General features: G+C 39.1%; 1 protein-coding gene across 1 annotated transcript; it reads right to left on the bottom strand.

Moving 5' to 3' along the window:
- Nucleotides 1-1,078: 1,078 nt before the first annotated feature.
- LOC114655856 (uroplakin-3b-like) lies at nt 1,079-24,351 on the bottom strand. The gene is made up of 6 exons (XM_028807130.2): nt 24,020-24,351; nt 15,703-15,867; nt 9,938-10,172; nt 6,452-6,534; nt 4,432-4,561; nt 1,079-1,731 (listed from the first exon to the last, which is right to left on the bottom strand). The coding sequence occupies exons 1-6, from the start codon at nt 24,075-24,077 to the stop codon at nt 1,596-1,598; spliced, it is 807 nt and encodes a 268-aa protein (XP_028662963.1). The 5' UTR covers nt 24,078-24,351; the 3' UTR covers nt 1,079-1,595.
- Nucleotides 24,352-24,957: the final 606 nt, after the last annotated feature.

Here is a 24,957-nt window from a genome sequence, read left to right as displayed (position 1 = left end):
CATGTTTTTTAAATAGGCAATGCTGGCACAAATACTGAATCTCATACAGACACAGTGGTTTAATGACAGATACACACTCAAATCCTATGATGATTTTTGTCTCAAATGGTGTTTGCTTTTTGCCTTTTACATCGCCTAGGGAGTGAGATTCACATTGAGTGGGAGTATGATATGTTTTGGTGAAGCATGCATATATGAGTTTCACTGTACTTTGTAAATGTGACAATAAATCTGAGCTGAGCTGATTACAATGCATTACATTTTCTTTAAAAGCCTTAGATTTTTGAAAGAGTCTGCTACCTGCACATTAATACTAAATTCACAGTGCCAGTCAACACTCAACATTACACACTTCTATGGTGGGTCGTGTGCACGGAAAATGAAAAAATTGATTATCAAACCACAATGAAACAGACTGAAGCACCACAAACAAATGATAGAATTGTATAATGCATGCTGAGTGATTGTGGGACGCTTATCAGTGTTCATTGTCTCGTTGTCAAATTTGAAGAAAGTCAATCCTAAAGTGAAACCACGTGTCTGGGGCTGACAGGCTGCTGCGGAGGAAGACAAACATTAGGGTGATGTGCACAGCTGGTCTCCTTTTAAATGGTGGAATATCACAAAAATGTTTCTCTCCTTCCTCTGGACATGCTGTTTTACAATATGTGTGCAATCTCACGATGCAGATCAGTACTTGATAACGATCTTGGCTTGAAAAATGGGCATATTCAATACATTTAAGGCTTTTGTTTTCATGTTTGAAAATTCCCATTTTAAAATACAAGAACAGGCTACGTATTTTTTTTTTATTTACAAATATGCTTCACCTTAAAAAACAAATTAATGTGGCAATTTAACACATACCAGTACTGTGAAGACATAACATTGACATGAATAATAAAAAACTTCAGTGTCAACTGTAGTGGGCCACTTGATCTTCCTGGACTCTGAAGTAATTGTAATTAATGCGTAAAGAACTTCAACATGAGGGCTATTATTGAAAATTACAAATGAATAAAAATTATTAGTGGCATGAAAAATGTTTTATGCAACAAAAAGCCAGAAAGCAGTCCTGTTAAAAGTGAACTCAACCATTTAGGCTTCATTTATTTACAGAAATGTGTTATTCCAGTACAAATCACCAATTTAAAAAAGATAAAAAGAAATAAAAAATAGTTTTTATGTATATCCATCAGAAAATTGTGATGATTGTCCAAAGCTGCCTGGTTCTGGCTAGTGGGATTCCTTCATCTTCACATAGCACCCATCCTTTATTCTAAACTACGGAGGTTGCCTTTCCATTTCAAAAGTTCTAAATTCTTCTTATGTTTAAGCGTTATATAAAAAATAAAAGAAAACATTTTAACTTCACTGAAACCCGGCATGCCAGGCAGCTTTTCATGAACTAGAATGACTTCCCATCTTTTGAGATGCCCTTTAACTCCCCACACCGGATATCAGAAGCATGGCTGGAAGGCTTATCACTCAGTCGCAAAGTGGCAGTAAAAACATGGCAGAAAGCAACAGAAAAGGCCGGTCAATGTGTTGGACATGTCATGAGCCCATGGCTAAAATGGATCGGTGAAGGCATCTCATGGATCAGCGCTGGAGGTTGTGGTACTCGGAGTGGCTGTACGTTGGTGGAAGCTGTACTGCTTCATGCTCACAGGTCCCAGGGCAGTAGGATTATTTGTGCTAATATCCTCTTTTCCTTGGAAATAGCCAGAGCTGAAAAAAGAGAGTGAAAGCAAAAATAAACCAAACCAGTAAGACATTTATCAAATGTTGTTATACAAAACTGGGCAGAGATAAGCATGAATGAGAAATGAAAGAAGTAGGACTTTTGAGGTTGTGTCAAAGAACAAGCATCATTTATAGGTTTAGAGTCCAGAACCACTTGCTCTCTTTTTGGAACTCGTGTCCTCATCTGTTTAATGAATCTGTTCAACCTAACAGATGAGGACAAGCAAATCTCATTCAGGGAGCAATTGTTGGAATGTTGGAATGACAGCTAAGCAGACTCCCAGATATACCCACACTCACTCAGAGTTACCTATTAACTTCACATGTACCTTTGGTATTAATGTTTTCTTCACTTCTACCTACAGGAGAAAGCAGCTGCCCCGCAGTAAAGTAGCAGATAGCATGAAGGCCAATTCTCATTAGAGAGGTTTTGCATTCAAACTGAAATCAATCAATGCACATGCTAACGAGGCAGTATGTGACAATTTTGCAGCCTCTTGATGACTTCTGGAACTTCTAGCCTTCACTGACTCAGTAGTTGTTTTGGGTAGTGTCTGAAAGTTAGAGGTGAATTCTGAACTTGTAAGAACTTGTGCAATCCACTCAGACACCTGTAAGTGACACATCTACAGAAATTTGCAGTCTGACTCAGTAGGAGCTTCAAACTTAAGGTGGTTTTGGAGATGCCGTACAAAATGTTCCCAGATGCTTGGTGCCTTTTATTAAGAGGAACATTCTACAGAAATATACTTTCCACTTGATGGATTAAGTAAAGTCTAAATGATAAGATGGCACAATTGGGTGCATCAGTATATTACACCTGAAGGTAATGTTCACACCACTTCAACGTATGTTATTGCTGTTTTGACACCTCTGTGGTCAAGTAGCCTAGTCACTTATAGATAAGCAGGACATGCAACATCTAGTTTGTATCCTGCAATCACAGTTTGAAAAAAGTTGGGGCATACTAATAAAAACAAAAAGTAGAAATTTATAAATTCTCTTCACCTTGTATGAAATTGAAAACACTTCAACAGCACATCATTTGATGTTTTACTCTGTAAATTTCATTTTTTTTTAATATACACTGATGTCAAACCTGATGACTGCAACACACCCCAGAAAAGCATGGACAGTCGAGTATTTCCCACTGCGTCACATCACCATTTCTTTTCATATCACTTATCAAGCATGTGGGCACTGAAGACACAAGCTGATTACATTTAGCAAGCAGAAGTTTACCCCCATTCATCAATTATGCACAATTGTATGGTGCCTTCATTGCCATGTTTTGCATTCAAAATCAGAGACAGATCAGTGGACTGCAGGCAGGCCCATCAAGTACCTGCACTCTCTGCTTAAGCAGCCATGCACTTGTAATCTGGGCAGAATGTGATTTGGTGTTGTCCTACTGGAAAATGCAGGTGCATCTCTGGAGAAAATGACATCAGTTGCTCCAAAATGTATGAATATCTTTCTGCATTAATAGCGGCCTCACAGTTTCCCTTGCCATAGGCACTGACACACACGCATACCATGGCAGAGGGTTGCCTTTTGGACATGATGCTGATACCGGCTTAGATGGTCCTTTTCCTCTTTCATCCAGAGAAAAGGATGGCTGTTATTTTTCCAAACTCTACTGGAAATGTTGACCTGTCAGACCACAAAACAGGATTCCACTGTGCTACTTTCCATCTCAGATGAAGCCAAGCCCAGAGAAGTCGGTGGCGCTTCTTGACAGTGTTGATGTATGGCTTCTGCTTTGCATAGTAGAGCCTTAAGTTGCATCTGTGGATGCAGTGGCAAATGGCATTGACTGACAAAGATTTACTGAAGTATTCCTGAGCCCATGTCATGATAGCCAATACAGATGCATGGCTGTTTTTTACATACTGATGTCTGAGGGATCAGAAATCTCATACATTCAGAAGCAGTTTTTGACTTTGTTTTTTACACAACAAGATTTGACAGGATTTCTTGAATCTTTTAATTATAAGGTGTACTGCGGAGACTGAACTGTCCAAAATCCTACTAATTTGTCTGTTGGGAACATTGTTCTCGAAGTGCTGGATTATTCACTGATGCATCTGTTGGCATCCTTACTCTTGAAGGACTAGGCCTTTATTGGAGGCTACTTACATTGTCTAACTCAAGGGCCTCACCTGTTTCACGTTATCTTCTGATTTCACATAGTCATATTTTTATTGATCCCAAGCTACCCCGTTCCAACTTTTTTGGAATGTGTTGCATGCATCAGCTTTAGAATAAATGTATATCTCCAAACAACAATGCAGCTGATTAGGGATAAAGCTTGTCTTTATACGATTTGTATTTGAATGCAAGTCAAAGTAAATTTACAAATCCTTACTTTTCGTTTTTAATTGGCTTTTCCCATTCTGTCCCAACTTTTCTGGAATTAGGGTTGTAGGTTTCCATGTATATAGTGGAAGTAAAGAGATTTTCAGAGTGAACATTGGACATGCATAAAGTCAAATTCTTGTGGGTATAACACCTTGTCAATTTGGGAAAGAGTTTGTCTATAGATAACTAATTATAGGAAGCTAATACCAACAATAGATACAGAGAATAATAATAAAAATCACCAAACACAAAAATTAGATGGATAGATGTGAACAACACTAAATGATCACTAAATTGATAGATAATTAAAACCTTGGAACTGACCATGTGAGCAAGAACATCGCGACCAACAGCAACAGCAGAATTCCTGTCAGGGAGGATAAAATGGAAGTGATGACAATCATTCCTCCAGATCTCTTCCCAAACCATGTATCGATGCTGTTGTAATCCAGTGCTAAAAAAAGAAAGAAAGCAATACTTCTTAAAGAAATGGCACTCACCACAAAAAGGAATGCGACAGTCTAGCACGGGGTAAGCAATGTGATCGTGGAGGGCCGCAGTGGCTGCAGGTTTTTGTTCTAACCCAACTACTTCATGAGAAGTCACTTATTACTGATGAAGCACTTATTGCTCAAGTGATATTTTACCGATTCATTTTCGTTGTACCGCTTTTGAACCCTTAATTGCTGATTTTAGTCTTAAACAGCTGCATTCTCTGTTTTTAATTGCCCCTTATTAGCAAGAAAATCCAAATGACAAAGGTGCCAGCGGTTCTCTGTGTAGCTTGTCTTCATTTACAGCTGTGTATATTCATGGTGAACTATATCTCCTATATAATTAAACGCTAAAGTCTGTGTGTCCAGTCTCTCTGAGCATTCTGATTGGTCAGTTTGGTTTAAGTGTGAATGGTCAGTTTGGTTTTAGTGACGTCACGAAAGAGGAAGGGTGAGTGTGAGAGGCACGAAGAGGAGTAAAGGTGTATGAGCCACACAGAGAGAGTTCTCTTCAAAGACAGCAAGTTTAAAGCCGGACAGAGAAAGGCACCTTGTTAGTAAAGGCCGAGTCTGAGAAGCAGACTTTACAGGAACATGGTCAGGAGAGGGAGCGCAGGTGAAGAGGCTTTCACACACATGCAAATACAGAGGAAAGGCACTGAATATACGTGTAGGGAAGAGATAGGAAATATTTTAACTATTCTATTACTTGTCTGTGACCGTTACTGTGGCTAGTGGTTTAATAAAATATTTGGAAGGAAACTGAAACTGAAAAACGTATTGGTTTTAGGCTTCAAATCTTTTGGATGATATCCTTGTAAAGGAAAAATCCACTATATAAGAATAAGCTGACACTGCAGAGTTAAAACAATAACACGCCATGAAAATAAGTATGATCTGCTATTGGTAAGGATTAGATAGATAGATAGATAGATAGATAGATAGATAGATAGATAGATAGATAGATAGATAGATAGATAGATAGATAGATAGATAGATAGATAGATAGATAGATAGATAGATAGATAGATAGATAGATAGATAGATAGATAGATAGATAGATAGATAGATAGATAGATAGATAGATAGATAGATAGATAGATAGATACTTTATTAATCCCAAGGGGAAATTCACAAGCAAGATTAAGCATCTGGGATGGAATAAAAACCGGCAGCCACTGACCGGCATTGTTCCATCCTGGCCCAGCAGATCAGGAATAAAGGAAGACAAGACTTTAAAGGTCAGTTTAGCTAAAATGGTCATTTTTTCAATCTGGTGTGAACGATATTAAATAACTGACCAATGTGTATAAGATTTGGGAGACAAGTTGTGATTTTTGGAGTGGATGAATCTTCACACCTATGACTAACCTGGTTTTATCTGACGTCTGGATTAAATTCTCCTGCAGAAGGATTCTTTACAGAAGTGGACTCCTGTATTTGATTAAGCATGTGTTGCATTGTTATTATGTTGAACATTTTATTTTGTATATATGTTGCATTCTTTTTCGTGTTTAATAAACTAAATAAATATAAAGTGATATGCTACTTAAATGATTAGGAGACGTGGTGATGCTGTGGTTAGCACTTGTGTCTTATAGATTTGAAGTCTTTGGTTTAAATGTCAGGCCTGGTCATTGTTTGTGCGAGCCTACTGTGGTTCTCCTCTCATATCACAGGATGTGCTTGTTAGATTGATTGGTAATCCCAAATGGAGAGATGCAGCTCAATACTTCCCATAATTCTCTAGTAAACAATTTCTGCAAAAGGTGAACATGTGGGCCTGATACACCAGAGTTCAGAAATTATGTGGATTTGGTTCAGAAAATCTAAACAATTCAATCACTTACGTGTTACAAGCTTGATAGGTGAGGACCACGGTGTCACCTGGAAAATCTTGGTATTCAAACTGTCACTCAGCAGGTACCTCACTCTAAAATTAAAAAATACAAAGGAGAAAGGAAGTGTTAGAATAAATTTCATCCAAAGATATATAAAATACATTCTTGATCAAAATCTAATTCTTCAGAGCATGAGGAATGGTGTGGGTCCTGTGAGGCTTGAGCACTTGAGCGTCAAAACACAGCAAGTGGACAGCATGGAAGGCATACATGCAAACTGAACTCTCTGTTTACACTCAGGTTAATGGAAACAGCTCGACGCTCTTGATTAACCCTTGAAACTCAGCCTCATTTATGTCCATTTACTGCTGCTTTAGTTTAACTGGCTAGAACTTCATCTCCCTTCACTCAATATTCATATTCTACCCCTCACAATAAAGGTCAGACATTTCTCTTTTAGAATTATTCTGTTAGTTATGTTGTACACAAATGTTGCAGGAGAATAATCTGGCAAAATTCAGTATCATTTTTACCAAAAAAACTGCAGTTTGAATGTTATTCTTATTTCTATAAGTGTTGGAATAAGCTTCCAAACACTTTAAAGGTGTCACTGAATGTGACAGGAAAACTGAGAATAAAATTGTAATAATTCTAGTTGTACTTTTGTGAAGCAGTACAAAACCAGAATTCTTTTTCTCAAATTTTATTGTTTTCAAATAAATGTCCATAGCATATACACCCATTATTGAAGATCCGTGGCCTATGAATCATTTTGAAGGGCAGATCTTATTCTGTTAGACTATATTTATAGTTGTTAAAGAAAGTATACAGTGTATCCGAATTACAACACAAATAGTTGTAAGATGCATAAACATGTTTACAAAAAAAAATCTGAAATTCAGATACTCCCTAATGTGGAGTCATTTGAAAGTTGCAACCCCACTCTCATTTAGTAGATAATAGTCTACCTGTCAGACTGCACCTAATCAAATCAGGATGTCCAAGAATGCCATGAAGTGGGGTTGGGGGCAGGTAGAAATTTGGCCATTTATGTAGTAAGAAAGTAAAATACTGCATGTGGTATTGGGGCATGCAATGCAGCATTTTAGTGGCAAAACACTGTGCTTTAATTATACCAATGAGGAAATGAATAATTTGAAACTTTTAATTTTTGAATTTTGCATTATTGTTTAGTCCCACCGGAGGGTCTAAAACAATGGGGCTGAACTGAAAGGGTTAAACATTAATAACACACCAGCAGGGCAGCACCGTAGGGCAAAGATTAGGGCAAGTAAGCTTGTCTTGGCTGGTAGTGTGAAATGAAGCAAAATCCCAGGTTTGTATATGGATTGCAGGGCTAGTTGGAAAGGTTCTACATTACTTCAGTTTGTATTGAAGCCTATGGAATCAGTTCCAAAGATACCAGTCCATGATAAACTGTGCACTACTGGTTGTCACAAATGCGTGTCTGAGGTACGCTTTCTGAGTTCATCTGAGGTAAGCACTACCACTCCAGGACACATTGTGGCTGTTGATTTCATTTTCTTTTTCTCCCACAGCCCTGAGAAATCGCCCACATAGGAAAACTGACCCCGCCCCTTCCCAACCCTCCACTATAAAACCGAGATGCTCCCGACATGGCACATCTCATTCTGGAGAGAACCGACTGCTGAACAAAGTTCCCGTCCAAATACTGACATCTTGACAGACCATTAAACCATCCTGAGCTTAATTTTACTTTGCTGCTCTGCTCTTTGTTGCATTTTTGACTGCCGTCAAGTGCCTGTTTATTTTGGGGACATTGTTTTACATATAAACGTCTACTCATGGAAGAGTGTGTGTCTGTCTGGCCCAGAAGTGAGAGGTGGAGATGGGGTGAGGGAAACAGAAAACACACTTAGCCGCTAATAACACAAGAGAGGCCAGCACGTCAGCAAAACAAAACCTCAGAAGAAAGTCAAAGTCGCTTAGTCTCTAACATCAGCAAAACGGTATCCCTATTACTTCTCCTCCCGCTGCTAATGCACAAGTGATGCGAGCACATCGGCAAAACGAATCCTTCTAGGAGAGAGACACTCAGCGTGGCTCCTTTCAATTACCTGACATCTCTATATTTCAGTTTTTTTTTCTGACGATTTCAATAGTTTCTATGACCCCGGGCTTTTTACAGCACAGGCTTACATAGCGAGTAATTAATAAAGGGTTACCCGGTTTGTGGGCTGTGTATTTCCTTGGTTGACACCATGATCTAGCACTTAAATCTAAGTGCAGAAGCACCATCTAGTTAAAATGTACTCAGCAGAGTTTAACCACAGTCTGCATTACCCACAACACACTCACTTAAGGGGGTCATTCTCAACAAAACCATTCCAAGGTGTTTGTTATATGTACTGATATACTGCATTTTTCATTCTAATAGATGACTTATGCAACCAAGACTATAACCTAATAATGGACATTTTAAATAGAAAAAATGATAGGAAATAAAAAAGGCTGACAGAGAAAGGACAAAAACATTGGAGCCCATTGACTATCACACAGGGGGCAGTAGCTGATGACCACTGGGGCTTTAGACTCAGGTCCTATGAGGCCAACATGACCTCTTTATAGCAGCTAATGGAATCTGTTATTTATTTTCATTATTATTCCTGCTCTTATTTTGCTACCTTAAAGAAAACAGATCACCAGAATATTTAATGGACTTGAATGAGATTACTACACCCTCTGTCATTCTTTTTAGTTGATACTTTTTTCTATTTAAAGTTTCCTTTAGTGGCAATTTTTCTGTCACCTCAGTTATATGGTATTTGGTAATACAATCCAATAGATGGCACACTGCAAAACGCCAATACTGAGTGCATCCAACAGAATGTAATCAGCTTATATTAGATGGATAAAGCCACTGAAGCACTTTTTTATTTTTGCAAATCATAATATGGTATAGAATGAGCCTGTTCTTGTAAATACAGTATATGAATAAAGAACTGATTAATTACCATCCAAATGAACTGAATTGAGGTTTGTGGACAGCCATGGCTTCTCTACAGTTGTTACTGGGGCATCTGTGCATTGCACACACATCCACACGCACACACATACACACACACTAGTTCATAACCTACTAGTTTAAATTCACCAATTAAAGTGCTCAATTTTGAGATATGGGAAAGAAAACTGGAGTACCCATAGAAAAGCCCCTCCACTCAGAGTGTGGCCATTCTGAAATTCAAACCTTAGAGGCAGTGTCAGCCCCTGTATTACCATGTTTGTCATGAAAAGAAGAATGAATTTACTGAAGAAGAGGACTTAACAAATTACTTCTTCAAAGATGCAGCTGCTGGTAAATGTGTGATTTATGTTTAGGTACAGTGTATATTTTTTTTGTAATGCTGCATTAGCAGTATAACAGTCATAAAAATACTGTCCCTCTCCTTATTCATTCAGGAATGAAATACACAAAGTGAGTTTAATCACCTGACAACAGAAGAGTTTTACCTGACAACAGTGTTTGGAGGCACTGGTCCATTGCAGTTGTATCCCGTGCAGGTTGGATTACTGCCGATTCTAATGACACCGTTGAGAGGAGTGTTTTGCGTGCAAGTAAATGATGTTGCATTCCCCACTGTAGCCATGTAATACTGTAAGCCATTTGCTTGGAAGGCAGCACTGTACTGAGATGAGGTGAAGAAGGATGAAGTTAAGGAGTTCAGAGATGGAAAGTTTGCTACACCTGTGAAAGGAACAATTATACTGTTAACACATTCATGCTTTGGAGGAATCAGTTATACAGTTACATAGTGTATCCAAATGCAACATAAAGACTGCAGAAGAAACAGATGAGACTTCAGAAGATTGTCTTGTGTTAGTCCTACTGTAACTATTACAGTTGGATGCACCGCATAAAGGAGTGACTGAATGTTTAGTCAGCAATGAATTCACATCCTCCATCCCTTTTTTGAATCTGAGTTTTCATTAAAGCATTAGACAGAGTCCAGAGCCTTAGAGGTGCCGCCATACTCCCACGCTTAGTTGTACTGGGTCAAAGTAGAGATACCAGCTAACCTATTGCGCACAGTTTTAGGCTGCAGGGGAAAATCAGAATAACCACTGTGACATGGAGATAATATGCAGACTTCAGACAGACACCAACACGGCTCAGATTCAAACATGGACCTGTAGATTTTACCATTGTTCCACTTTTCAGGATGTTTGATCCCATCTCCACATTTGCTGGCTCCCCTTTTTTTCACAGATGGATATAAATGTTAATGATTTTCACAGCATGTCACAAGAACACATCATACTCCAGACACACTGAGAACCACAACAAAATACTTAACTGGATTATATTTTGATGTCAAACAAAAAAACAAGTCAGAGTGTTATTTTTTAAGGATGATCTGTGTAAGGCACATTAAAGAATTAAGCATGCACTAAAGTACCTTCTTTGGAAAGCTTAAAAACATTCACTAAGTTTGAGAAGATCATTCACAGTGATGAGTCAAGCAGGAAGCTTGGATGAGTGGTAACAGAGAGCTGGTTATCAGTGTTCAGAAAACAGTTTATGACTTTTTTTTAACTTTTGTAACGTTTAGGACATCATAAATGGAAACAGATGACAATGATTATTATTACAATGCATGACAACTGAAAATCAATTTGAAACAGAGCTGCATCACAGCATTACAACTTGAAGGAAATGCGGTTTGGTGGGTGGTTTTGCCATTCCAGTGCTGCCTAATTTGTGTTACATTGTGACAATTTGGTTGATTTAATTGAAAGCGTAACAGTTAAAGATGCTTGGCTGCCTGATTAGGGACACGGATCAGAAATCAGTCAGTCAGCATTTCATTGTGAGTGCATTTACTACATAAGTAAGAATTTGTTTTTTTTTGGGAGGCAGTCCTGGTCACAGCTCACCAATAAGAATATGTGTGGGTGTGTCTTAGTGTGTCTGTGTTCTGTGATAGGCTCACACACCAACAGTTGACCAATAGGTCTTTGACTTTATAACAGGAATGTGTTGAAGTGTTGAAATGCTCGTTATTCTGTTAGATTTTAATTATGAATTCTGCTCTGTTCAAGGCTACCACAGTGCCAATTGCTGGGACAGAATTAAGATATACTTTTGAACTTATAACCTTTCATTTTTTATTTACTTTTTTGTTGCCTTGAAGTGTTTCTTTAAAACTACTAGGGGGCTCCGCCCCCCTGCTCGCTTCGCTCACCCACCCTCGGGATTGATTTACCAGATATACAATTTAAAGAGATTGTTATTTTAATTGGAATTGTTACATTTGCATTATTTTCACTTTTACTTTAAAACTTTTGTAAAAACAATATTTGGAATTATCTGTTCTTCAAGATCGCATTGAATTTTGATTCCGTGTTTGGATTTACATCGTGACAACGCAACTTATAACTGCCTGTGAGTGAATGTCGTTTCTTTCTCTCTAATAAATAAGACGACTTTCTCGAATGTTTGTCCATGCTCTTTCTTCTTCGCTTTGTCATTGACGTGTCATCTAGAACGTATAAAATTATTGTCCTGATAAAATTTATAAGAGCTGAGAGCGCAGGAAGTGTGTCTGACTAAAGCACTCACAGGACTGAGGTTAGATGACCGTGGTCTTGTTTGAAAATAGTTGTAAGTAGGGCGTGACTTGAAAGAATCTCATGTTAAAAATCTCTGTCTCACGGGACTTCATACCGCGACAACGTTTTTGGAATCTTTTACTTCTCACTGGCAACACGAATTAGACAATCTACAAGTCTCCAACTTAACGTTTAAATCCGAACAGTATATTCAATCTCTTTTCGCTGCTCTGTTATTTCACTGAGTAATAATTTCCATTTGTTTGCGTTAATGCGATCTTTCCTATCCTTTTTTTGAGACTTTGGAATTTTTGTACTTCCATTATCTCTAACCAGCTGTGCATGTGTACTGCGCTAACATTTTTGAATTCTTTATGATGTTCTACTGTGTCATCTACTCTTTGTACTTTATTTCCAGCCCCAGGCATGTTTAAATCTCTTTCTTGCGGGGCGTATAATGCTGTTTGCATTGTGAAGAGCTAACGCACGCTAAGGAGATGCGGTCAGATCATCTGCTGACTTGCTGCTGCTGCTGGCGAGCTGCGTGTTCTGCTTGTGGCGCTGCACATCGATCATTTAAAAGCCTGTACAGCAGCCGTCATTTTGTCTCACTGCCTTGTCTCGCGTGATGTCAATGTGTCTTCTGAGAAGCTCACGTCTCGTCTCCTTCCCAAGATTTTTTTTTTGTGGTAGCGCTGCTGCCTCGCAGTTAGGAGACCCGAGTTCGCTTCCCGGGTCCTCCCTGCGTGGAGTTTGCATGTTCTCCCTGTGTTTGCGTGGGTTTCCTCCGGGCGTTCCGGTTTCCTCCCACAGTCCAAAGACATGCAGGTTAGGTGGATTGGTGATTCTAAATTGGCCCTAGTGTGTGCTTGGTGTGTGGGTGTGTTTGTGTGTGTCCTGCGGTGGGTTGGCACCCTGCCCAGGATTGGTTCCCTGCCTTGTGCCCTGTGTTGGCTGGGATTGGCTCCAGCAGACCCCCGTGACCCTGTGTTCGGATTCAGCGGGTTGGAAAATGGATGGATGGATGGATGGATATACTTTATATATACAATACCTATAAAAAGTATTTACCTCCTTGGAAGCTTTCACATTTTAGTGTTGTACAAGGTTGAATCACATTCAATTTAACTTGACTTTTTTGACACTGATCCACAGAACAAAACTCTTTAATGTCAAAGTGAAAACAGATTTCGGCAAAGTGGTCTGAATAAATATAAAACACAGAATATCCGATTGCATAAGTATCCTCTCCCTTCAAGTCATTATTTAGTAAATGAGCCTTTGGCAGCTATGACAGCCTTACATCTGTGTGCTCAGGTCTCTAGCAGCTTTGCACAGCTAGATGATGTCATTTCTTCCCATTCTTCTTTGTTAGGCTGCTCAGACTCTATCAGGTTGAATGACGATGGTGAGTGAACAGCCTTTGTCAAGTCCTGGCCAGAAATTCTCAGGTGGATTGAGATCTGGACTCTGATTTTGCCACTCCAGGACAACTGTAAACATTGTTCTTTTGAAGCCATGCTTGTGTATCTTTGGCCTTGAGCTTTGGTCTGTTGTTTTACTAGAAAACACATTTTCTCCCGAGGCACATGTCTCTTGTGGACCACATCAGGCTTTCCTCCAGGATTTCTCTATATTCTGATATATTCATTTTACCCTAGACCCAAACAAGCCTTTCAGGGCATGATGCAGAGAACTATTCCCATTCTCCATCCATCATCTTGGTACCACCATCCTACCTGGTAGGGATGGTGTGTTTTTGATAATGTGGAGTGTTCAAACATGGCTTTTGGTTTGATGGCCAAAAAGCTCAATTTCGGTCTTATTAGACCACAAAACCTTTTTTCAGCTGACTTCAGAGTCCCCCAAGTGTCTTCTGGCAAACACCAGTATGTGTATGGTTTTTTTTTTTTACAGTGGCTTTCTCGTTGCCACTCTCCCATAAAGCTGGAACTGGTGAAGCACCTGGACAACAGTTGTTGTCTACCCAGTCTCTCCACTCTAAGCCACTATAACCTGTAACCCCTTCAGAATTCTCCTAGGTCTCTTGATGGCCTTCCTCACTAGTCATCTTCCTGCATGATCACAGTTTTTGTGGACAGCCTTCTCTAGACAGATTTAAAGCACTGCCATAGTCTTCCTATTTCTTAATGACTAGTTTAACTAGACTCTAAGGGATATTCAATGACTTGGATATTTTCTTGTCTCAATCACCTGACTTGTGCTTTTCCATCACCTTATCACTGAGTTGCTTGGTGTGTTCCTTTGTCATCATTATGTAGGTTAGGCCATGATACTGGCTGACCACAAGCTGCACCTTCCAAATAAGCTGCATTTATACTGCAATCAACTGAAGCCCCAGACAGGTGATCTCCACTGAACTAATCATGTGACTTCTAAAACCAATTGGCTGCCCAGTGAGGATCTGAGTGTGTCACATGAAAGAAGGCCAATTCTTTTGCAATCATTTATTTTGTGTTTTATATTTGTAATTAATTTAGACCCTTTGCAGACATGTGCTTTCACTTTGACATTAAAGATTGGGTTTATTTCTGTTGATCAGTTTCAATAAAGCCAAATTAAATCCAGTATTATATAACAATAAAATGTGAAAACTTCTAAGGGGTGAATTATTTTTATTGGCACTGTACAAGTGTTTCTGTTTGTTAATGTTTATATAGTTAACTTTTCCACAAACATTAATTTTAATAACCTTATAGTCCATGTATGATATATGTTGAATTTCTTGTCTAAGATAATAAGTTTTCAGTTCAATACCTTTACTGATATTCACTTAGTAATCTTTTTTTATTTCATTGATCTTTATTTGGTTTTTGATTGTCAGTTCCTGTACACTGAAAACACGATGTATAAGATTTTCATTCCTACAGTCTGAAACTTAGAGAAGACTATAAAGAATATGAATCACTTTTTTTATATAATATTCTTCCCCACAAAAGTTACAGCAGTAAATGCATTCAGATTATTTTGTTTGTAATCTATGTAAAAAATGTTTAAATATGCTTTATATGCTACATGCTAAATATGCTATTGGTACTTGTGACTTAAGACAAGTAAAAAGTGCCGTTTAGCAGTTTAAAAGGTGACTCCATGTTTAGCTTTGCTCAAGAGCTGTGCATTCAGGAAGGCATGACAAAGAAGAGCGGCTAAGTTTTGTTTTGATTCCACCCTCACCTTGCATGGCCCAGTGGGTTTATCTTTTGTGTTGACACCGACAAGCAGGTGACGGCTCTGGATGTTGGTTCAGTAATCACCATTTAACACTACAAATGTGTGATCATTTCTTTATCACTTGTGTGTTTAGATAGGGGACAACCTCCTGAAAAGATTAAAAATATGAAATGCCATAGAACCCAAGTATAAAACAACCAGGAAAAGCTGTTTGTTTGGCAGTGCCAGATATAAGTGCTGCTATGAAGTAAAGACTGACTTGTGCAAGTGTCATTCAGCAAAATGTAGTAACTCCTGGCATTGTTTTAATGGAAACACAACACACAACCAGGTTATACCCTTGCTGGATTTGCAGCCTGTCTTAATAATCACATGCCATGCACATCTGAGCATGTTCCTTCACCCACCGCCCCATCAGATACGTATTAACTAGAAAGCAAAGACAGCTACCAGACAAAATAAAAGGAACTCACCCGTTGAAGCACTGGCCACCACAGCCCAAACGTTGCACTGGTTTGAACACAACTGAAAGTTGAAAAAACACAGCGGTTCTTTCATCTGAAACGTTGTAACAGAGACAGTTCCTGGGTAGTTAAATGATGAGATCTGAGGAATGAAGGTCGGGGAGAGAGTCGTAGCTGGAATAAAAAGAAAAATACAGAAACAGTCAAATCCATTGCTATTCTCAAAGAAAATAGAGGGTTGGACTTCTCATTTTTAAAATAAACTGCTCAATTAAATGAATAAAGGCCAAAAGACAATTTAGTAAAACATCGCGTACTTCGAAAACAAGAAAGATCTCAAAAGCAGTTTGAAAAAAGAGAGCGACCCTGGTGTGGAATTAATCACATGACAAAGACCAATGAAGTGTACAGAAGGGGAAAGACATCATGTGACATGAGGTTTGTAAGTGTGATGTAAGCCTCATAATTACTGAGATCTAACCACGTTTTCTACAAGTAATAGGATATAATCAATTTATTTTAAAAACAAACACTTCAAAGGGGCTCGCTTTTGCTGAGGAGACAGTCCAAACAAAATTAAAGTCCGTTGTGTACATTTCCAATGGAGGCGAGTCTAACTGCAGCCTGTAATACCTGTGACATAGGTCAGGTAATGTCCACAACGTCAGTCACAAAACGCCCTTTGAGTCACATAATCCTTCCACAACCATTATCTTAACCATAGAGCAATGTGATTGATGTTTCGTGATGTTGGGGTGTTACATGACTGATCCCGTCGGTACTGCTTGTCTGCAATTACACTCTGTTGGTGTTCCGATGGCACCAGTATGACCACTAGAGGTTGCTTTTCATCCAAAACAGCCTGTCGTCTTTATTCCCACACACTGCTGTCTTCAGATACACCCACGACCTACCCTCTTTAAACGGATTAGAAAAACGGATAGATGGGGGGATTAGAGGCACACTGCAGGCTTTACATCTTTCTCTTGGTCAGAAGAGTCTTTATTGCCATAACAGTTTTTGCCATTTATGTTTTGTTGTATCTGGAGTCGGCTGCCTGTTTTGATTCTGAGATCTTCACATTTTCCTTATTTCTTAACTGGCAGACAAGTAATAACAGTCTATGACACACAGCTAAATGTGCGCGAAGTGAAAGTGCTCATCTGGTGTCAAACCCTGATTTGTTTTTCCTCCGTTGCCTCTAGTTTTCCTCTCATTCTCTAAAGATGTGCAGTTGTTCTTTTTATTTTTTTCCATGCATTGGCGCACCATACCCAGTGTTGCTTCCTGCCTTGTCCTGCCACTGCTCTGATTGGCTTCAGCCACCTGTGATCCTGAAGCTGACTAAACATGTTGGAGAATCCAAAAAAAAAACTGAGGAGCAATAAATTTAAATACTACAATAATTTAAAATAAAAACTATGAGATATGTTCTGAAATTAAAGTAATATAAAGTATTATTATAATTTACAGTGACCAATAACATCAAGTAAGTCTGTTGACCAGAAAACAAAAGGTACCAATTTATAAAGTCATAATGAAAGCTGTATGTATGTAAAGGGCTGAATGTTAGACATTAACAAAAAGTAAAGACAACATGCTGCGAATTTGGGAAAGAATGTTCTTGAGGAAGATATTTGGGTTCTTAAATTAAGGTGGCACAGGCAGAATAAGGGCTAATGCTGAAGTAAAGAAGCTATGTAAGACTATAGACTTAGTGACGGGAGTGAAAATCAGGAGACTGCAATGGAGGCAATGCATAGAAAGATTAGATGGTGATAAAACCCTAAAATAATAATAAATAGCAACGCAAGCAAACAGCAGCAGAAGTGTTGGGCAGCCAAGATGTGGCAGCTGGAGGAAACTCCAAGTGTGAGGATGGAGAAATAAAGCAGGAGAACAGAGAACAATGGAGCCAGCCAAAGCTCTCCGGTGCCGCTGGGAATGGAATGGTGAGTTGAAGAATTCTGTGTTATGCAGGCCATGCATTCCCCGCTTTTCCAATTTGCAATTTTTTTCACTACATTTTGTGGCTGATTGAAATATTGTGAAAAGATTTTTTTACAGTTATAAAGGGGAAATGTATATTTTAACTAAACATTGCTAATCTAAAAAGATTATCTTTTAATCAAATAACAACGTCACCATTTTGATGAATATACTCACACCCTCTCACAAATTACGGCTCCTTAATGGCACTTTACTGGCTTGTGTGGTTCCATGCTGAACCATTGCTTAACAGAGAACCACTTAATTCTGTGAAGGGTCTTTGCACTTGAATTTGGTTCTTAATATGTGGACAAAACAGAAATCTTTAGTGTCTAGGAGGATAACTAGCAAGATAGGAAGAGATTCAGAAAACCTGAACTCAGCCAGCCTTATTGTATCCAACAAGATTCTCTTTAAGATTAGGAAGCCGCTGGGATTACACAAACCTATTATAATCACATCATTTTTTGTTACCTGTTACATATATAAATAAACAAAGGTTCTTTCTGGAACCTTCATGTGGAATGTTCTTTTTGGAACAAAAACATTTCCCCTATGGTATTGCTCTGAAGAACTCCTCTGACGCCTTTATTTTTAAGAGTACACACACCCATGACATTTATTATGGTTAAAATTCTGGTAGGTTACCCAGGCTAACTGCAACAGTTAAATATGTTCCGCTTGCCCATTTCATGACCCTGCTACTTCCAAAGCAGGATTGTGAGGACTCCAAACCTGCCAACATCTCACATGAAGCAGAGGCCAACACTGGATGGGACGCCAGTCCATAGCAGGCCACAAACATAGGGACACGGATGTGCGCATCAGTCCATCTCATCTGCACATCTTTGGAAAATACGAAGAAAAGCTGAGAAGCAGTGTTGTCAGTGCGCACATAAAGGGAACGCACAGACTCCACACAGACTTAGCACTCGGTTAGTTTTATTATTTGTTCAACTGCTTAGGAAATGAGAATGAAGATGCACTATAAGAGACATAACATGTATTTATATATATATATATACTGTGTATATATATATATATATATATATATATAAATATATATATTATATATATATATATATATATATATATATATATATATATATATAAGCTGAAAAACTCCGGAGGCTTATTTTGAAATGTTAAAGCTTCTATTTATGTTTAAACAACCAGGTCTTATTTATCTTACACAGGTCCTCTCAATCGTGAACATCATCCCAAAGCCCTTCAAATAAAAAAAAGACATCCAAAGTACAATTGGAACATACACAAGTCAATGGAGCTGCTCGGGGGTCACACAGGGAGCTAGGAACACAAATTGACTTGTAACCCACTTCCTTAGCCCCTAGACCACCCTGCCTGTTCAGCAGTAACAGCAGCACAGCCGACTCACATATCCACCACCCTGATTTTGAATGTCGTGACTGGCTGTTGTCCTTGTGGGGTTTGCATGTTCTTCATTCATCTGTTTGAGTTTCAGTTTTCCTCAAACACTCTTAAATGTAATGGTTCTTTAATGGCACGTTATGGTCCTTTACTGGGTTGTGTGGTTCCTTGTGGAGTCTTTGCTTGACAAAGAACTATTTCATTCTGGGATGGGCTTTTTTTGTATATGGAACTGATTCTTGGGTTGAAAATCTTTCTAATATGTAGGTAAAAATGAAATCTTTAATGTATGATAGGTCAATTAGCAGGACACAAACAAACTAAGAAAACCTGGACTTAGCCTGTGTTACTGGATGTATGCAGCAATAGTCCTTTTAAAATCGTGACTCATTGGTATTCCTCAAATCAATTATCATCTGTTCAAGGTCATTTATTGTATAGAGCCTGTCACAGATCTAAATAAATAAATGGTACTTTCTGGAACCTACACGTGGATTGGACTTTTGGGAATCAAAAATGATTCTTCTATGGCATCACTCGGTAGAACCACTCTGGCACCTGTGCACATCTCCGAAGACAGGCTGGTTAAGTTGTCTGGCGACTCCTATGTGAGTGGGTCTGTGATGGACCACTGCCTTGCCCAGAACCGTTTCCTACCTTGAACCCAGTCATGCCGAATAGGCCGCAACCCCCTGAGACCCTGAATTGGGTTACAGTTTTAAAATATTACAGTGTTTTCTATACTTTACGTTTGTTATCTGCATGTATCCCTGAGAGCTTACAACAACCACCACACTGTACAATTGTTTTGTTATATATATATTTTCATTTTTGGAACACTAGCAGGCTAAGTGTCTTGCTCAGTGATTGCAGTCCACATTTTTGATCTGTCTATGTACAAGACATATTTTCTACAGATCATACCGACATATTCGAATGGCCATCTCTGAAAAGAAACATCCAAATCTGGGAAACACTGGGATTTTGCCACTAAGTGATAATTAAACAAAGACTAGATGAAACATTATGTTTTGGTTAATGTAATTCTTCAAAGCAATCAAGAACTTGTATCTGAATATAAAATGTTTTCATATCATGTGATGACAGCATTTTAAATCCAAAAGTACTTTCATTTTTATGTTTCTTAACATTTAAACTGTAATTTAATTTGCCTACAGTATGTATCACTGCCGAGATATTCAGCTTGTCACTTGCTGTGTATAAAGCAGAACACGCCACCATTAAAGACGAAGTGCCAGCTCTGCTGGAGCACCAAGTGAAGTGAAGGTTGTTGAGACTCCAGCAGATGACGACGAGCTCCTTTACTGCCCTGCTGAATTTTTATTTCCTGTAAATTCAAAGTTGCCACAGTGTATCCTTAAATAAAAAAAACTTAAAATCTATAGTTTTTCTGAAATTTAAATACCTAATTGCTATAGCTTTGCGCTGATTTAAGATTAATCATTTAAAATTTCATTGAAATTATCTTTGATAACTAGACAAACAACTGGACAACAGGATTTATTTACTTTTTTATTCTGCAGGTATATCCACACTTCTGGCAAACTCAGTGCAGCCTGAAAATTAAGGTAAGACACTTTCTGCTGGTTTACTTTTGTTTTCTTCAGGTATGATTTTATTGATTTTGAGGATCGATATGTGCAGGAAAGGCAGTGTTTTTCTTATTCTGCAGTTCAATGCGTTATATAATACAAACAATAAAAAGTGTAAATACATTTAAAAAAGCAATGCTATCAGGTCAAATGTGCTGCCAGGCCTTCTCAAGAAATGTGGGCCCTCACTTAAAAATGGCGTAGATATTCATTAATTCTGGAAACTGCCTAATACAGTTGAAGATTGTCGAGGCCAAATAAATCTTGGTAACACATAATTAAAGAAATCTAAAAGGAGGCCTTCAAAAACACCCACTTGTTCATTTACAGCTTTGTGATGTCGAACACACATAAATGAAAAACACCAGTGTGAACTCAAGGGAAACGTACAAGCTGGACAAAGTGGCCGGGTCAGGACAGGAGCCCAAGCAGCTACCCTGACTACTTCAACATCTCAAACCTTAAGGTTTAGCACTTAAAGTTACATAAAGACACTAAAACAAAATGGCTAACTGTTAGAAGAACTTTAATATCTGACGGGTGTCAACTATGACTTGTCTTCCTGTGATTAATGATGAGAATTCTTGGCAGCATTTCATAAGCTGAAATGTATATTCCAGGCAAACCCTTTCGGGTTACTGACAGAAGTGTGCTTTGAAGAATATTCTTCATTGTTTTGCGTGTCTGCAAGGCTTTTTGCACCGGTAATCTGGTTCCCCCACATCACAGAGAGGTTTCGATTAAAATGATTGATAGCTTTAAATCAGCCTTCTCCAGCTCTGGTCCTGGAGAGCTATTGTGGCTGCAGGTTTTCATTCTAACTGTCTTCTTAATTAATGACCAGCTTTTGGTGCTAATTAACTCTTTTGCCTTAATTTTAATTGACTTGCTATTTTAGACCCTTTAATTATTTCTTTTTTCTTTAATTAGCAGCCAAAAACTAATGATACAAAATGAGCCAACACATCTAACACAGCAAACCTGCATCCATTATACAACATCTGGAAATAAAGAAAGGGGAAGGCCTCAGGAGTGTTGATCTGCTCAGGTCCACAAAACATTTTGGTATTATTCTTAGAAAAATTAAAATCAAAAGTTTTGGAAATGTCAGCTGTGACAGAATGAGAGCACCAACTAGTCATGGAATTAAATAACTGGTTTAATTAACAATAAAAATCAACTTCCTAACTAAGAAACGGGTTGGGGTGAAATTGGTTGAAGGTCGAGGCCCCAATTTAGCTAGTCATCTGTTGGCTCTCTTCATATCTGTTCCGGTGCCATTTAAAGGAAAAAATGAATTACTTCAGTGGAATGAATGTTAAAAAAGGTAATCATCAGCAAAAACCGGTCACTAATTAAGAATAGGGTTAGAATGAAAACCTGAGGCCACAGTAGGGCTCCAGAACCAGAGCTGGAGACCCCTGCCCTACGTCGACCCCGTATGAGCGATTGTGTCTTACAGTGGACTGACACCCCCTCCAGGACTGTGGGCTTAGAAAATGAACGCCTTGGCGAATTACTTCAAGGCCGCTCTGTGCCGTGCATGGCTTTGGGTTATATTCACTGCTCTCTGCCCTTTATTCTTGCGCTGCTAAGGATCGTTGTTTTTGGAACAGTGGGATGTGACGTGCAGTTACTCGTCGGGTGAAGTTATTTGCATGTCATTGAAGCACAAGCAGGGACAAACGTAACACTCGCGTCTTCTGAACCGTGTGACTGGGCACACACCCTTAAAAATCCTGGTCCTTTAGTGGCGCTTTGTGCTTCTTTACTGTGTTGTATGTTTCCTTATAGAACAATTGCTTCACAATGCACACATTTATTCTAAGAAAGGTTTAACTATTTGCATTTTCAAAAACATCCCATTATGTATAAAATCCCGAAATCTATTATGTTTGTTAGACAACCTAGCAGGACATCAACAGATTGAAGCGAGGGTCCTTTCAAAAACGCGACCCGGTGCTATTTCGCAAATCTTTTCTATCTATTCATGGCTATTTATTATACAAAACCGGGAACTCCAGTTTCTGTATTACATCTTGCCTGAAGAAGGGGCCTGAGTTGCCTCGAAAGCTTGCATATTGTAATCTTTTTAGTTAGCCAATAAAAGGTGTCATTTTGCTTGGCTTTTCTCTACAGATATAAATAAATAAAGGCTCATACTGGGACGTTCACGTGGATGGGTTTTTTGGGGACCAAAAATGACTCCCGTATGGTATCAGCCTGAAGAATCACTCTGGCGCCTTTATTTTTAAAAGGAAAAAAGGAGGGCGCAGCATTATCGCTATTCCCACTACAAATAGTGCAAATTATCAACAATCTAAAAGCTCTTCTGACTCGCTAATGCATCTATTTATTTTTAAATCGACACGTTTTCAAATTAGACTCCTGCAATTAAACGACTACGTAACTCTTGTTTTCGAGAATTTTAAACACTGTGGAAAGGTGTCGAAATGTTTGGCTCTTAAATTCACACAGTAAACGACGAGAATAACAAGGAAACCCGCTCTTTTTAGGCATCTTCCTAAAACACTTTTCCATTTGGAGGTATTGAAAGTGTGAACAGTCCCAGATCGCACAGACCGGATAAGATGATCACCGATCCACTTCACTTTAGGTTTCACAACTTTAGGAGGAAACCCACACGCACACCGGACGGTTTGGTTCGGAAAAAACGACAGACGGAAGGGCACCAATGTGTGACCTTAGTACAAGCAGTGTGAGGAGGGACCTTCAAGTCTACAAAGACGATCTAAAAACTGACCGAGATTCGTGATGAAGAGATGTGCTGGATGCTGTGTAGCGCACACGAGCGACTTCTACTCTTGTCCAATCGAGTGCATATCCTTGTCATTTTTTTCACCGGTGCCGTATGCCCTTGTTGTAAACAATAAACCATTAACACAGCCAGCACCAAGTAAACTACTGTACTTATCATTTTAGTAAGACTCGTTGGGCATTGCCGTTTGCGATAACAGTTTAATGGCTGTAAGTCCGTATCGTTTAGTGACGACATGCAGGTGCCTCACCCCGCCTCTCAGAGTCTCCTATACCCATCGCCAGTTAAAGAACTGAGATTGATGGAAATGGAAATTATGCTTTGTTTTATATATATATATATATATATATATATATATATATATATATATATATATATATTATATATATATATATACTTTATGTGTGTGTATATATATATATTCTAATTTTAATTATCTGCACTTCTTAACTGTATTAGTCAATAAGTATTACTGCATTATCTCTAACAGCTTGTATTAATTCACTTTGGATAAACAAATAAATTAAATGTGGCCCGAATAATTGCGACTTCTTACGTTGTCCAGCAGCAGCGTGGATTGACACGGCCAGCAGTACCCAGAGGAGCAGGTCCATTTCCAGACTCCGAGAGGACAGTGCACAAAACGAAACTCCAAATGTCTTCAGGGACGTGTGAGTAGCATCTGAAGAAGAGCGCCCGTCCCGCAGAGTCAAAGCGGTCAGTTCGGCCCCGCCCCTTTGGGGGTACACCTGCTCGAGACCCCGCCCTTCACACGCTCTCCGTCCGAGTGGTTCACTTGTGCAGGCTAAAGCGGGCAGGTAGGTCCCCACTGAATAACTAGAAGGACTAGACTGCACACCAGCCACTTCACGTCTGTGCGTTTCCAGAGGTCAGTTTGAAAAGCCCTGACGCAATGCAGCTGTCTGAAACGAAGTGTCTTATGGATTTACTTTTCCAGGGCTGCAGTTCATAGCTTTTATGGAATGTCGTTCGACAGCCCTGAAAACCCCCTGAGGAAAACGATTGTATGCTTTTAATTTAACTACTGGCAACTACTTTATGTAATTATATTTTTTGTGTGTTTTTTTTAAATATAGTGCAGAGGTTTGAGGATCAGGTGGTTCAGTATTGCTGCCCCATGAATCCAGCAGCTTAGGTTTGAGTTCCACATTCAGATGTTGTTCGTTCAGAGTCTGCATGTGCTCCCCGTGTACATGTGGATTTTGTGGGTACTCCAGTTTTCTTTCTGTGTACCCACAGACATGCAGATTAGTTTAGTTGTCCCAAAGGGGAGTGCTGTCCTGTGCGTGAGTGGACCCTGCAGTGGACTCATGCCTTGTCCAGGACTGTTTCTAGGCTTGAGCCCAGTGCTGTAAGGACAGCCCCCCCCCCCCCCCCCCCCCCCCCCCCCCCCCCCCCCAAAGCCCTGAACTGGTTGGAAGCTGGTTTCGGAATGTTATGTGTTACAGACAGACAGACAGAAGAGCAGCTTCA

This window comes from Erpetoichthys calabaricus, chromosome 8 (genome assembly GCF_900747795.2).
Source record: "Erpetoichthys calabaricus chromosome 8, fErpCal1.3, whole genome shotgun sequence".
NCBI classification, from domain to species: domain Eukaryota; kingdom Metazoa; phylum Chordata; class Cladistia; order Polypteriformes; family Polypteridae; genus Erpetoichthys; species Erpetoichthys calabaricus.
Note: the sequence above shows the minus strand (reverse complement) of the source record. Positions and strands in the feature narration are given on the sequence as shown.

Coding starts and splice junctions, on each gene's coding strand:
- LOC114655856 (XM_028807130.2), bottom strand. CDS start 24,077: ATGGACCTGCTCCTCTGGGTACTGCTGGCCGTGTCAATCCACGCTGCT. Junction 6,535..9,937: donor CCTCCAAACACTGTTGTCAG/GTAAAACTCTTC, acceptor TTTTAATTTTAG/AGTGAGGTACCTGCTGAGTG. Junction 4,562..6,451: donor ACCTATCAAGCTTGTAACAC/GTAAGTGATTGA, acceptor TTCTTTTTTTAG/CACTGGATTACAACAGCATC.